The sequence below is a fragment of the Oncorhynchus gorbuscha genome, linkage group LG08 (genome assembly GCF_021184085.1).
Source record: "Oncorhynchus gorbuscha isolate QuinsamMale2020 ecotype Even-year linkage group LG08, OgorEven_v1.0, whole genome shotgun sequence".
Taxonomy (NCBI): Eukaryota; Metazoa; Chordata; class Actinopteri; order Salmoniformes; family Salmonidae; genus Oncorhynchus; species Oncorhynchus gorbuscha.
Window position 1 is genome coordinate 21,152,778 of NC_060180.1, and position 15,954 is coordinate 21,168,731.

General features: G+C 41.8%; 1 protein-coding gene across 2 annotated transcripts; it reads right to left on the reverse strand.

The window, feature by feature from the left end:
- Positions 1–1,007: 1,007 nt before the first annotated feature.
- Positions 1,008–11,739, reverse strand: LOC124041326 (ras-related protein ORAB-1). Of its 2 annotated transcripts, none has more exons than XM_046358794.1 (7): positions 11,544–11,739; positions 11,298–11,366; positions 5,182–5,254; positions 4,796–4,891; positions 3,047–3,142; positions 2,740–2,871; positions 1,008–2,465 (listed from the first exon to the last, which is right to left on the reverse strand). In XM_046358794.1, the coding sequence occupies exons 2-7, from the start codon at positions 11,309–11,311 to the stop codon at positions 2,268–2,270; spliced, it is 609 nt and encodes a 202-aa protein (XP_046214750.1). In that variant the 5' UTR covers positions 11,312–11,366; positions 11,544–11,739; the 3' UTR covers positions 1,008–2,267. The 2 variants fall into 2 exon arrangements, with proteins under 2 accessions (XP_046214750.1, XP_046214749.1); XM_046358793.1 differs by having other exon boundaries at positions 11,508–11,739.
- Positions 11,740–15,954: the final 4,215 nt, after the last annotated feature.

Here is a 15,954-nt window from a genome sequence, read left to right on the forward strand (position 1 = left end):
AACAAAATGTTTCTACATATTGCACCAAGAATCGCAGATAGATCTTTCTGTATCATACAGTCTGGAAGTACAATATTTATTGTTTAAATCTGACATGTTGAGCAACAAAATTACAATTGCCTACAGCCACAAATTTAATTCAGAAATTAAGTCAAGACTACTCAGATAATGTAATGAAGTCTACGGAACTAGCAAATCAGATCATACATATATACATAAGCATATATACAGTACCAGTCAAAAGTTTGGACACCTCATTCAAGGGTTTTTATTTTTACTATTGTCTAGATTGTAGAATTAACACATTAAATCATGTAGTAACCATGATTTAGACTCTTCAAAGTAGCCACCCTTTGCCTGACATCTTGGCATTCTCTCAACCAGCTTAATGAGGAATGATTTTCCAAACAGTCTTGAAGGTGTTCCCACATATGCTGAGCACTTGATGGCTGCTTTTCCTTCCCTCTGCAGTCCAACTCATCCCAAACCATCTCAATTGGGTTGAGGTCGGGTGATTGTGGAGGCTGGGTCATCTGATGCAGCACGCCATCACTCTCCTTGGTCTGCCTGGAGGTGTGTTTTAGGTCATTGTCCTGTTGAAAAACAAATGATAGTCCCACTAAGCACAACCCAGATGGGTTGGCGTATCACTGCAGAATGCTGTATTAGCCATACTGGTTAAGTGTGCCTTGAATTCTAAATAAATCAGTGTCACCATCACACCTTCATGCTTCATGGTGGGAACTACACATGCGGAGATCATCAGTTCACCTACTGTGCGTCTCACAAAAAGACAGCGGTTGGAACCAAAAATCTTACATTTGGATTCATCAGACCAAAGGACAGATTTCCACCGGTCTAAGGTCCATTGCTTGTGTTTCTTGGCCCAAGCAAGTCTTCTTATTGGTATCCTTAAGTAGTGGTTTCTTTGCCGAAATTCAATCATGAAGGCCTGATTCACGCAGTCTCCTCAGTTGATGTTGAGATGTGTCTGTTACTTGAACTCTGAAGCATGTATTTGGGCTGCAATCTGAGGTGCAGTTAATGCTAATTAACTTATCCTCTGCAGCAGAGGTAACTCTGAGCCAGTCCTCGTGAGTCAGTTTCATCATAGCGCTTGATGGTTTTTGTGAATGCGCTTGAAGAATCTTTCAAATTCCTTGAATTTTTATAGATTGACTGACCATGTATTAAAGTAATAATGGACTGTCATTAGTCTTTGTTTATTTGAGCTGTTCTTGCCATATGGACTTAGTATTTTACCAAATAGGGCTATCAACTGTATACCACCCCTACCTTGTCACAACAACTGATTGGGTCAAACGCATTAAGGAAAAAAATTCACAAATTAATGCACATCTGTTAGTTGAAATGCATTCCAGGTGACTACCTAATGAATCTGGTTGAGAGAATACCAACATTGTGCAAAGCTGTCACCAAGGCAAAGGGTGGCTACTTTGAAGAATATATTTCGATTTGTTTAACACTTTTTTGGTTACTACATGATTCCATGTGTTATTTCATAGTTTTGATGTCCACTATTATTCTACAATGTAGAAAATAGTCCAAATGAAAACCCTTGAATGAGTAGGTGTCCAAACGCTTGACTGGTACTGGTATATTTTTCAGTACTTTTTCACGAGACAGTGAGAGACTTGTGCAGTTGGCTGACACTCATATTCGCGAATAAACACCTTAGAGAGACATGCCGACACAAACCGTAAAATAACCAACAGGAAAGGAAAGCGAAGAAAAAAGACTGGGACAGAAGAATAGAAAACATAATTGAATTTGACCACAGACCAATCCCGACGTAGAAATGCAGTGAGATACACACACATTATTCTCATAACCCTGCACACAGAGGGGGGTGTTAACTGCGGGGGTGAGGGGGCAAACAAAATCAGTTGTCTCTGAGGTGGTCCGGGGAAGGGTGGGGGTAAAGCCTCTCCAGGAGGGGGCCAGTGAGGGACATGTCCATCTGACTGCTAACAGATTGCCTAGAAAGTACTACTAATGATCAATTACCAGGGAAATAAGGGAGAGGGGATAATGATTTATTTTCTTGGTAGTGCGGCTACAGTACAAATTCAGGCAACTTCATTTTGTTTTCCCTCTCGCACACACAACTTCTATCAGACTTTCCCTCTCGGTTACGGTTAGGCTAGGAAGGTGGGGCATGGTGGAAAATTGGGCCAGGTGGAGGGGGCTGACAGGCTAGAGGGGGGTGCTTGAGGTGGGGGTAGAGGTGTTGGTGGGGTTCTCTCTCAGCAGCAGCCCCCCGAGGCAGGCTTGACAGGCGTACTCTGGATCTTGACATTGGACTTCTCGTTGCCTCCGGTCGTGGCCCCGGGCCCCATCCTCTTCTTGATCTCAGCAGCCATGGTCATGAAGGCCTGCTCCACATTGGTGGCGCTCTTGGCACTCGTTTCCAAGAAGGGGATGCCCAGGGAGTCTGCAAACTCCTGCAGAGAAAGGAATGGCAAGAGAGGGTTAGGGGAGCTGCTGCATTCATGACAGGACTGTAGACTATTACTGCTACTAATTTACTCCTCGGTTGTAGAGACCTGACTGTGTCCAAAACCATTTGGAATGTTTGGGGGCCTCAACAAAATCTCAATTCAAAAGTTTGGTAACCACAGCGACACCATTTTTTTCAAAAAGTTAATTGGAAACAGGCATTACTTCTGCTCCATCTGATAACCCAGTGTCTTCATGGTCTTGGTTAAAAGCCCTTACCTTTGCTGTTGTGTAATCCACCACTTTCTTTGTGGTCAGGTCACACTTGTTCCCCACCAATAGCTTGTTGACATTTTCACTGGCATAGCGGTCGATTTCCTGTAGCCACTGCTTGACATTGTTGAAGGACTCCTAAAAGACGAAAGAGAATCAAAACCAACACATCAGGGTAGGCAATATATTTGTGAGGTAAGTCTGTCAAAATACTAATTCACCTGCACTCCTGACTTTCAATTCTGAAAAAGAAGCCAGAAAGCCCAAACACAGTGACAAGTTAAAGATCGACTGTGCTAAGAGACAGACTGACCTGGTCTGTGACGTCGTAGACTACGATAATGCCGTGGGCTCCTCTGTAGTAGCTGGATGTGATTGTGCGAAACCTCTCCTGCCCCGCCGTGTCCCACTGTCAGCGTCAATACACAGCAGAGATATTCAGTCAGTCATAAATACAGGACTGCCAAACACACACGCTCTCTGACAAATAGATGCTGCCACACACACACACTGCCAAATACAAGGTATCTGCAGGTTTCATCAAGTTGAATTGAAGACATTTTAAGACCTTTTTAGTGCAACTTCGTGTGCCACAAACCTGATAATTTCCCCATATTTTTAATTGCATTCACAGTGCTTTAATAAAGTAGTGCAATAGACTACTGAGATGGTATTCAAATATCTTGTTTAATCTAAGCAGGAATGCATGATTCAAGATATTTTGATGTGCACTGAAACCTAATCCAGTTATTGCCATGAATTTGACAATTAGACCATTGTTCTAGTTTACTGTTAAAATAGGACTCAGTATGTGTAGTTAAAGAGATTAATTTGCCTACATCTATGTGTACTAATATCATAGACTAATATGTTTGGGGCTAATTCACCAGCTGGGTAAGTGGAAACTCAAAACACATTAGCTAGATCCCTACCTCTAACTATAATTGTCACTGGAAGTAGCCATGTTTTAATTGATCAGTTATTATTATTGTCCTAACAAAAAACGTTACTGTCATATGGCCTAATGCACAATGCTCATTTCGCACGCCCCGTATCTCAAATCCATGTTAATATCCCAGCTGTAAAACAGACAGCTGAGAAAAATATATATATACCTGCACAAAGCTGAGAACATCCTCTCTTCAACTGTTCAACTGTATTACCAGGGCCTAAAACAAACTTTGTATACCAGCCGATGTGGCAGGTACATAAAAATTTAAAAAATCTACCAGCCACCCCAATTTTTTCCAGACCAGATTTTTTGTTGATGCCATAATTACACAAAAATAACAGATGGTTATGGTTAGTAATGTTTCTAAAACAATAAATGTACTATTAGTAAAAAGTCATTTGGACTACGGTTCAATTTAATTTAATGACCTTTGAGTATTATAACAAAAATATCAGACAAAAATATTTAGCTGCCCCTTTAAGGTTACTTTGGTAACAGGGCCACTTAAGTCATGTGTGCCTGTTAGAATGTCACAGGTTGAGGCCAACAATGTCTCTTTTTGCTAGCAGTGGGAGCAAACTCAAACATTGAAAAGCAACCTAGCTTGTAGGCTATAATATATATGTATTTTCATCACATTAAGCAGCTGCACAACGTAGCAGAAACACTAGTCATCCCCGGACCATTGAAAACTAAAATGTTTAAATAAGACATTTTACAGCCTTTAATTTAGATAAGTCTTAAAGTATTAAATGAAGTACCTGCGGACACCCTGCAAATAGATGCTGCTTCATCGCACATTCACCAAATGTGACAAATAAGAACACACGCAAGCACCTCAAACAGATGAGAGAAGGACATTTCTAAATCGATAAATAACCATTTTAGTCAACCATGTGTCTTAATAATGTAGGAGGCCTCTGCGATATTTGATGAACAATCTAGAGTTAGGTTCTGTTTAGGAATGCCTACAATGGCATTTTTTCAGAAATTCCATGGTACAAATGTGGCCAGATGCAGAAAGGCACACTTGTTAGGTCCTTGTTAGTATAGCTTGGAAGTTTCCCTTTCCATATTAGAAAAACAAAGATGTGTCGGGGAAACACTTACGATTTGAAGTTTAATGGTCTTTCCGTCTAATTCTATAGTTCGTATTTTGAAGTCTACTCCAATTGTGCTTATGTAGCTTTCTGTGTATGTGTCATCCTGTGGAGAGACAGAGGAGTCTGTGAAAAAGTACAAATCCTTAACCCTTTCATACATTTTCAGTCAAGAGAAAAAAAGGAATCCAAAGTATGACCATTCACCGCGATAGGAGAGTAAACAAGATAAGTAAAATTAACATACAAGTTTAATACTAAAGCAGTGCACTAATATGACATCATTATTAATATGCCTGGTTCAGCCTATGAACAGCTAATGAGTGATTAGTGCGAGCAATTTATGAATGGCTATGAGACACTTATAGGACATGGACGAATCAATAGGACACTTACTGCAAATCGGAGTAGAAGACATGACTTTCCGACACCAGAGTCACCGATCAGGAGCAGCTTGAATAAATAGTCACTGTGGAGAGAGGAGTAAAGTTATTTATTTTAACAACCTTGTTTTAAACAGGATTCCAGACTTTCCACAGTTTCAACAAAAGTATGGCCTTGTCAAGCCTGGGACTCTAAACTCAGACTGCTTTAGCTTTAGGGCTGACCCCCATTTACTCGACTGGTCGCAAATATATATTTTTTTATTTCATGGCACGCCAGTCTGAGTCCCGCCCGTCTCAGTGGACTAATCCATTGAGGCGGCAGCGTGGATGGCATCACTCTTAAAACAGGCATTAATAACTTAAGACACACTTGCCGTGAGGGTATTTGCCTTGGCACACCAAGCAATTTGAAACAATTGATCAAATAAGGGAAATTTAATTCATTTTGAAATTGCATTGGTTTTCCATAAATGCCTCGGCGTGAAAGGGAATAATGTTCTAATTAGTGTTGCACGGTACACAGAAACTTCCGTACTTTTTCCCATACTAGAACATTAAAAACGGTTCAATACTCTATAATCTTTTCTTGTTACTTTTGGTATTTCTGTCAAAATGTCTCATGGATCAACTCTTTTTTACCCTTTTTCTTCCCAATTTCATGATATCCAATTGGTAGGTAGAGTCTAGTCCCATCGCTGCAACTTCTGTACGGACTCAGAAGAGGTGAAGTTGGACAGCCATGCGTCCCCCCTCGAAACACGACCCTGCCAAACCGCACTGCTTCTTGATGCACTACTCGCTTAACCCGGAAGCCAGCCGCACCAATGTGTCGGAGGAAATGCAGTCCAACTGGCAACAGTGTCAGCGTGCATGTACCCGGCCTGCCACAGGAGTCGCTAGAGAGCGATGGGACAAGAACATCCCGGTCAGCCAAACCCTCCCTTAAACCGGACGATGCTGGGCCAATGTGCTCGCCGCACCGCCTCATGGGTCCCCTGGTCGCGGCAATCGAACCCGGATCTACAGTAATGTAGTGCCTTTCTTCACACTTCACCATATCACCAGAAGAGATCTAATTGTGGTCATGCTTCAGACAATTCCAAGATGCCATTGCCATAAGGCCTAATGATTTCACTGCGTTAGGCAAGATTAGACAAACTCTTAGAATAACTATTTTTGTCTCACCACCACACAATCAGCAGCGAGGATGTGTGATGTCTTATGACACTTACACAATGCCTAAAAAGCTCTTTCACGCCAACCCATTTATAGACAATCACACACAAGTTGAAACCAGGCCAATTCAATCCACACAGCAACACAAACTTCCATAGTTGTTGGTACAGAAAATAGTTTTCTACAGGCAAATTAAATTAAACCTCACAATACTGAGCTGTGCATGGTCAGCAAAACCACATAAGGAAATACAAGTGCTCATGTAATACACACTCAGACAAGAGAATTTTAAAAGAGGTAAAGACTGCACTGTGACTGACAACAGCATAGCGTGTTCAACAGAATACACTACCAACTTAGTAGGCCCTGTGCCCGACTTCACCAAGAAGCCTACTTTAATTGAGCGCAGACAATTCATGATTAACGAGCGGTTACAACAGAGCCATTGTTCAGAGTTTGCCAAAGCTCCCTGTAGTTCAACAGATCAGATTTCAGAATGCTACTAACCTTGGTCAGTTATGAGATACACAAAACAGACACACAAACATGACTAATTGGACCTCACGTCAAATAGGCTTGTACCAAGAACTAAAAAAGCATAACAGCATAGCAACCACAGCTTACCAAACACTAATCTTGCAACAAAAAAACAAATCAGCCTAACTTCTAAAACACCATTCCGTGCTCCATTTCTTCTTGCTCGAATACACCAATTCATGCTATGCTCATTTATATGAGCAGAAACACCAGTAGGATAGATACGACAACAAAATTCTGAGCATCAACAGTCCATACATCCTGTCCCACTCCCAACTGTGTGAATTAGGCTACACTAATGCTTCCCTATCTAAATAGGTCAGACCAGTATAAAAAAAAATAATAATAATAAAAAAAAACACTCTTGCAAACAATAGGCTACAGCTATTGTCCACTCATGTTCACTTCTAACCGAGGCATTCACACAGAGAGCTCTCGCTCTTTCAACCCCCTCCACTCTGTACGCTGTTTTTTATTTGACATGGGCTGTGCCATACAACTAGGCTACACAGAAAAAGGTACGGAAACTCCTGTAAGCCGATTAAGCATTCCACAGCAAAGGGGAATTCAGCTGAACTTCAGATCCCCTCCAGTCTCTCCAGTAGTACAGTCAAAGGAAGTAAGGAAGGTTCGGAAGAACTTAGGCGATGCTCTAGTCTGGTGTGATCTGACCCAGCCCCAAGGCTAAGAAGCTCTGATGCAGCCAGGTTTCCTGCTTCCCTGTCCCTTTCCTCTCCCATTGGAATGAATTCCAGTCATGCCCTCTTCGTTAAGCAGATGGTTGAGGATAATGACAGCCTCTATGAAAAGGCTAGTAGTACCGCTGACTGGTCACGCAAGACAGAGGGAAAAGCCTACAGCAAAAACCTGTCCATCCCTCTCCTCTATCACAGTCAGTGTTTGTTTTAAGTCAGATTGAATGATACTTTATATGCTGCAAACACATTACACCACCCACCATTATTCGACTTTTACATGACATTCGACTTTAAAACTCCTTTGAAAACACCCACACCTATAACACATGCAAACACACTATGTGGCATTCAATCACAAAATTCTACAAACGCCACATGATCAAACACTGCAATTTTAGCATTCCTATCTCAGTCTCTCCTCGGGGAGGGCAGTCTAATAAGAGGTGTCGAGGAAAAGCAGGGTTTAGATCAGACCAGAGGTTCCCTTTCCTCACTACTACAGAGGTCAATGAGAGTCACAGTGTGTCAGCCAGGCCCTAACAGTCTGTGGATCAGAAGCTCAGCTCCAGCAGATGAGATAGGCTAGAGCTTCTGTTAGGGAAGGGAAAGGCCTAATGAAAGCAAGTGATCTGCAAAAACACAAATGTAGCCTGTTTTCTGCAGGCTAGAAACTGGGAACCCAAAGAAATATTTATGCTAGTAACTGAGAACTCAGAGAAGCCCAAAAGACAGTTTTGTCTGGTTGACCAGGTACATTTGAGTCCATGGAAGCAGTGTGGAAGGACTTCACACTGCAACAAAAGATGCTAAAAGAGGTGTAAGGGCTGGGGACAATAGTGCGAGAGTGGAAATGACCTCTGCTAGACAATGATCTCTCTCTGGTAGTAAGTTATTGTCATACCAAAGCAAAAGTGCTTGACAGCAAAAGGACAATTAGGCTAAACTGTAATGATTTACACAATTGTGGGGTAATTGTTGATGGATTAGCCAAGACGATACATAAGATAGGGCTATGGGATGTCTATTGTCCAGGTGTAAGTTCATGAGTGGAACTCCAAAAATAGTAAGCCAACAAGGTGAAGGTGGCGACGACAGACATGGCAGCTCGGCTTCTAGGTCCTAAGCAACTTTACAATATTATGTTTCTTTGTACGTTATTTCTTACATTATTAGCTTCCAAGTATTTTACTCGCTGATGTTCAGTCCCTGGACAATAAAGTAGACGAGCTCAGGGTGAGGATCTCCTGACTCTCTCCGGATATAATGTCCCTGTCCCTAGAGCCAGCTGGTTTCTCAGTACATCGCACAGATAGGAATAAAGAACTCTCCAGAAAGAAGAAAGGCGGTGGTGTATGTTTCATGATTAACTACTCAGGATGTGATTGTGATAATGTTCAGGAACTCAAGTCCTTTTGTTCACCCAACCTAGAATATCTCAAATGTTGACCGTATTACCTCCCAAGATAATTCTCTTCAGTTATAGTCACAGCTGTGTATATTCCCCCTCAAGCCGATACCACAATAGCCCTCAAGGAACTACACTGGACTTTGTGCAAAATGGAAACGACATATCCCGAGGCCCCCAGGTGGTGAAGGTAGGAAACAACACCTCCACTACGCTGATCCTCAACACAGGGGCCCAACAAGGATGTGTGATCAGCCCCCTCCTGTACTCCCTGTTTACCCATGACTATGTGGACATGCACGCCTCCAACTCAATCAAGTTTGCAGACGACACAACAGTACTAGGTCTGATTACCAAAAATAACAAAAACAGCCAACACGGAGGTGGTGAGGGCCCTGGCAGAGTGGTGCAAAGAAAATAACCTCTCCCATCGTCAACAAAATAAATAAGCTGATCGTGGACTTCAGGAGACAATGGAGAGAGCATGTCCCTATTCACATCGACCGGACTGCAGCTGAGAAGGTGAAAAGCTTAAAGTGCCTCCGCGTACACATCACTGACAATCTGAAATGGTCCACCCACAGACAGTGTGGTGAAGAAGGCGCAACAGCCATCTTCACCAGACTGAGGCGCAATAGTGCCTCTTTAACCTCAAGATGCTGAAGAAATTCATCATGGCCCCAAATGTTTACAGATGGACAACTGAGAGCATCCTGTCAGGTTGTATCACCGCTTGGCACTGCCCGCAAACCGCAGGGCTCTCCAGAGGGTAGAGCGGTCTGCCCAACGCATCGCCGGGGGCACACTGCCTGCCCTCCAGGACACCTACGGCACCCGATGTCACAGGAAGGCAAAAAAGATCATCAAGGACATCAACCCCCTGAGCCACGGCCTGGTCACCGCACTATCATCCAGAAGGCGAGGTCAGTACAGGTGCATCAAAGCTGGGCCAAGAGACTAAAAAACAGCTTCTATCTCACGGCCATCAAACTGTTATAGCCATCACCAGCCGGCTACCACCCGGTTACTCGACCCTGCACCTTAGAGGCTGCTGCCCTATGTACATAGAGATGGGAATCACTGGTTACTTTTAATCATGTTTACATACTGTTTAACTAATTTCATATGAACCGTATTCTGTTTTTTTTAAATTCAATGCCACTCAAGACATTGCTCGTCCTAATATTTATATATTTCATAATTCCATTCTTTTACATGTGTGTATTGTGAATTGTTACAATACTACTGCACTATTGGAGCTAGGAACACAAGCATTGCTACACCCACAATAACATCTGCTAAATATGTGTATGTGACCAAAAAAATGTGATGCTATACACAGTGTAAGAGTTCAAGAGCAACTGACTTACAATTAATAACATACCCCTTGACGTTTCAAAGTAATAACTGTAATGGCTATAAATTGAGACAATAGTATAGTGTGCCTGTCAAAAAAAGGAAGGAAAGAGCTACCCTTTCAATGCAAAGTCATATGCACTAGATTGTGTCATCAGAATTTAATATTGTAAATACCATTTAAAATCAGATGTTCAGTCATGCCATTTAAGCTGAGCTGAAATACAAAAGCTGTATCACAAAAGAGAAACCTATAGGCCTAAACTATAGTAATCAGGTACTTGCCAACCTGAATGGAGGGATGGTAGTAGTAGACAAACCATTACTTGCCAAACAAGCCTATGAGTGTGTTGAAAGAGGCATGGCATATGGCAGGCACGCTCGTGACCTACACATGACTCTCAGGATGTAGAGAGGGGGTGGCACTGACTGTCCTCTTGCGTGTTTTCCGCTTGAGGGACAAATTCACTGAATGTCATTTAAAAGGCAAGCTAGTTACATTAATTATTGACCACAAGCGCACAAAGGCTGCCGTAACGTTACACACTCGCATAATGACTTGCACGGCTAACGATAATCATAACATGTAACGTTAGCAGACGTGCCTTGTATTGTCAGACTACTAGCTATAATATGTTAAGTAAAAAGGTAAGTCGTAACGTTAGTTACCAACCAAATAATGTTCCCTTTGACAACAGCACTTATCGTTAACTAACCGATGAACGTTAGGTAACGTTACGTTGGCTAGCTTGCTAGGTAACGTTAGCTAGCTAGCTACGGTAGATGCTACTTAGCAACTAGCTAGAAAACTCACAACAACTGTCTACAAACATACAATTCACCTGTGTGAAACGTTATTATGCGTTCAATAAACAACAGAGTGACAAGAGTAGTTAGCTAGCTTGCACTTCTTAAGACAGTTGAACAGTTAACGTTAACTGGCTAGCTACTTACTATTCGGGATTCATCGTGGACTCGTCACAGTAAATCCCCTCTTCTTATAAAACGACACCCCCTTCCGCTCTGAAAAATCGAAATAAATACTTAGCTAGCTAATTCCTTCGATAAAAAAGTAGCTAGCTAATTTAACTTGGTGACAAGGTACTCCTCCAGAAACAGGCTAGTTGTCTGAAACCCAAAATGGCTGCTAGTAACGTTACCAACCAGGAAATAGCAACTCCACAAACAGAGAAGCCTTACAGAGAGTTGAGCGATTTTCGGAAATCGTAGTTTGTTCCTAAAGGGTCGTCAGATACTGAGTATGTTCTACCGTGAATAATATGGCTACAGTGCCCTACTGACAATGTAGGCAACTAGGCTGGTCGATGTTTCAACCGCTCGTTTGCCCCTTCTGCTTGTTGTCAAAGCTAAGGAGAGGTTACGTCATTAGTGAAACGTGGCAAAATGTTGGCATGAATTCCAGTCTGGACTGGAGAAGTAAATTGCTCTCCATATGGCTTAATCAGACTTAATCAAATCTAAATCAAGCCTGTCATTGTTTAATTAAAATAATTCTGAGATTAGTTCTAAAAAAACAACTGACAAATTGTTCCTATTTGTCATTACTTTCTCATAATGTAAGACCATGATAATGTTTTGAATGAGTAAATTAATAAGGACGACAACAACCACCACTGGGGGGATACAATGTAAGGATGGCAAAATTAACTGAAGGCACAGTCCAGTTCCCTCATGAAATTGATCAGCCACATCAGATATCATCAAAGGTTAGCTCCTTGCATCCTTCGCAAAAGCTATTGGAGGAGAAGGTCAGAAGGGCGTGACATTTGGCTTTCTCATCCAATGGGTTTTGAGATGAGCGAGGACGCATGTAAGTAGTTATGATTATGCAAGTCACAGTTTGTCCCTAACATAAACCGTGCATGTGAAAAGAGTTCAACATTTCACAGGCTAAAGCTAGAAAAGTCCATACCACAGATTGGGGAGGAAAAAAGTGTCTGCTACATACCATTTGTACCACCTGTGTGTAGGCCTACTTCAAAATATATTTTCAGACAGCACTTTTAGACCCTTATATATTGTAAACGTACAATAGTTGTATTATCTATTACTGACAATATTGATACAATTCAAGAAATCACTGATAATAATTGACACCCTTTCTTTCACAGTACATGTGTGTCACATTGTTCTGTGCCCTCTGTTACTTTGGAATGTGGAAGCTGATTACTTGTTTCCAAAGAATAATTCCGCTGGTTCAAGAATGTGGAGGGAAACTCCATTGAAAAGGACAGAGGACATGTTTCAATCTAGTGTTAGGGAGTCAATGATACAGAAAGACCCAAGCTGGTTTGTTTGCAATTTAATGTATCTACAGTGCATTCGGAAGGTATTCAGACCCCTTGACTTTTCCACATTTTGTTAAGTTACAGCCTTATTATAAAATTGATTAAATAAAAAATGTTCCTCATCACTCTACACACAATACCCCATAATGACAACGCGAAAAAAGGTTTTTAAAAGGTTGAGCAAATTTCTTGCAAATGGCAAATTTATTACACAAGTATTCAGACCATTTGTAATGAGAATCGAAATTGAGCTCAGGTGCATCCTGTTTCCATTGATCATCCTTGAGATGTTTCTATAACTTGATAGGAGTCCACCTGTGTTAAAATTGATTGGACATGATTTGGAAAGGGACACACCTGTCTATATAAGGTCCCACAGATGACAATGCATGTCAGGACATGACCAGGAAGGGAAATGGCTGCAAGTAGTGCAGATGAAATGAAGGAAATGGAGAAAAAGTTGGTGAAGCAACAGCTGTGCTGGAATGAGAACAACATGGTTGCTACTTCAAGAACACAAACTCCTGCATCTTTAACAGCAAAGAGCGAGGGAGTCCCAGCGGATGACTGGAGGAGCAATGGTGGACCGGAAGTATTGTGTGATTCTCTTGGCACGAGTACAGTTGGTGAGAATGAGTGGACGATGGTGAAGACGAGTGGAGTGAAAAGGGCTTAAGTTGGAAATGAACTGCAGTTTATGGTTAGAGTGCGATTCACGAGCAAGGATGTTTTTGGGTGACCCGTTTGCGGTCTAAAAGATGTTGAAGGATGAATTGGGTGAAGGGGAATCAGTTTGAGTAACCAGGAGCAGTATGATGCTGATTTCGTGTGTGTCAACAGCACAAAAGGAGAAAGCTCTGTGGCTCAATAAGATGTTGATGCATGATGTGGAAAGCTATGACTTTTAGAGTAGGGCACCGGTTAAAGGTGTCATCTTTGGTGTTTCGTTGGACATAGAGCATAGAGGCTGTGTGGTTTAGGGATAACATTCCAGGAGTGGTAGACGCACGTCGATTGAATCGCATGATAGACAGAAGGAAGTCGTTCTCCCAACTTGTAAAACTTGAGTCCGTGAGATATGCAGATGATGGAGGTCGCAGTATCTAGGATCAGGGCAATCCAGCCGGTCTCCTATGTGGAGGCAGTGAAAATAGCTGAAGGACTGAGAAGAGAGGAGATGGAAGTGGATGTCCCACAGTATGCAGTGATTGCCATGTAGAAAAAGGTGGACTTTGTTGTGTTTACAGTGCAAGTGGTCTCTATAATTCTTAAATGGAAGAAGTTTGGAAGCCCCAAGACTCTTCCTAGAGCTGTCCTCCCAGCCAAACTGAGCAATCGGGTAAGAAGGGCCTTGGTCACGGAGGTGGCCAAGAACCCAATGGTCACTCTGACAGAGCTCCAGAGTTCCTCTGTGGAGATGGGAGAACCTTCCAGAAGGACAACCATCTCTGCAGCACTCCAGCAATCAGGCCTTAATTGTAGAGTGGCCAGAAAGAAGCCACTCCTCAGTAAAAGACACATGACAGCCCGCTTGGAGTTTGCCAAAAGGCACCTAAAGGACTCTCAGACCATGAGAAACAAGATTCTCTGGTCTGATGAAACAAAGATTGAACTCTTTGGCCTGAATGCCAAGCATCACGTCTGGAAGAAACCTGACACAATCCCCACGGTGATGCATGGTGGTGGCAGCATCATGCTGTGGGGATGTTTTTCAGTGGCAGGGACTGGGAGACTAGTCAGGATCGAGGGAAAGATTAACGGAGCAAAGTACAGAGAGATCCTTGATGAAAACCTGCTCCAGAGTGCTGTAGAAAATAGTAAAAAATAAAGAAAAACCCTTGAATGAGTAGGTGTTCTAAAACATTTGACCGGTAGGGTAGTTCACATACTGTATCTGCAGTGGCCCCCACATGAAAAACAACAAGTCTGTTTTCATACTCACATCTCTTTCAATTCAACATGCGCTTCCTTTGCTCTTGTGTTTTCTTATTGATCATAAGATGCTAAACTGTGGAGTGTGGTGAATTGTCTATGAATAAATTTCTCTCAAGCGTACTGAAACGGAAACATGGTTTTGTGAAAAGGCGATACTATCCTGGTCAAAGAGAGATTGTTTCTAGGTTGTTGGAATAAGGCCAAAATGATTTGCCCCTTCCCCCCAACAATTCTACATTCACTTTTCTTGCCCCACTTGTCCATTGAATATTGAACTGGTTTAAATAGACTGTTTACATTAACATTACAATAATGTATTCAAACGTTACATACACCTTCAGTCTTTGTTAGGATTAATAAACATACAGTAACATGAATGAATTATGTAGTATGTCACATTACACAACTTTTCAGAAAAGGCTACTAAAACATTGAGGGGAAAAAGTTCATCAGTGTGTGCAGTTCTTTGATTGAGTTAATTTTGGTAGCTGTAAACTTGCCATGTGTTCAGTGTATAAGCGACAGCCCGATAGGGGAGTCTTCCACCCTGCCTGGTGGTTTGAAGGGGGCACCTGAAGTAAAAACAACTGGAAAATTGGACAAGAGCAAATCCACTGAATGATAATATTACAACCTGAACTCATACTGTAGCTACTATGGAAGTATCTCTAAATTCAGAAAATAAATAGTCAATGAATGTCTTTTAGGGTGTTTTCACCACAGGAGGTTCGTGGCACCTCCATTGGTGAGGACAGGCACCCTCACATTGGTGCCACAAATAAAGAGAAGATGACGATGTGCCGGTTTGTGAAAAAAAACGTGTGCTGCTTTGGGAAATTGATTAGCGATTGTCAAGGACGCACAGAAAATCCTAAATGTATGGAGTTATTAGTTCAGATTATTTATTTGCAATATGTGATCTATAGGCTAAGAGATCTTCAAGGGGCACTAGCCCCAATTACAGCATTATTTATTCTGCAGTTATTCTAATGCTATTTATTCTGTTACCAATCAAATGTATATGTTAATAGTATCTTCTCATTACAATTATTATGCGTCATATTTTAACTCAATGCAATCTATTAGCTTCCAAAATGTAAGTAGGTGTATCTAGCTGTCTGATAACGCATTCTAAATTGAATGGCTTGTCCTGCACTTTGTAAAAACCCAGAGTGCATGTTGGAAAAATATTTTTTTTACCCCAGAGTTCACTTGAAAGAGAACTGATATTGGTTCCTTTAAAAAGGGCTGATATTGGTTCCTTTAAAGAGGGCTCTATGTGAAAACACCCTTATATAATAAGGAAGAAAGAGCTAAACAAAAAAACAGAAGACACCAATTTCCTCACCAACAGTTATGTTCCCCAT

Excerpts from the sequence above, each read along its gene's own strand:
- LOC124041326 (XM_046358794.1), bottom strand. Across the intron at positions 3,143-4,795 it reads AGACCATTAAACTTCAAATC|TGGGACACGGCGGGGCAGGA; the intron begins GTAAGTGTTTCC and ends TGACGCTGACAG. Across the intron at positions 2,466-2,739 it reads TGGATTACACAACAGCAAAG|GAGTTTGCAGACTCCCTGGG; the intron begins GTAAGGGCTTTT and ends CTTTCTCTGCAG.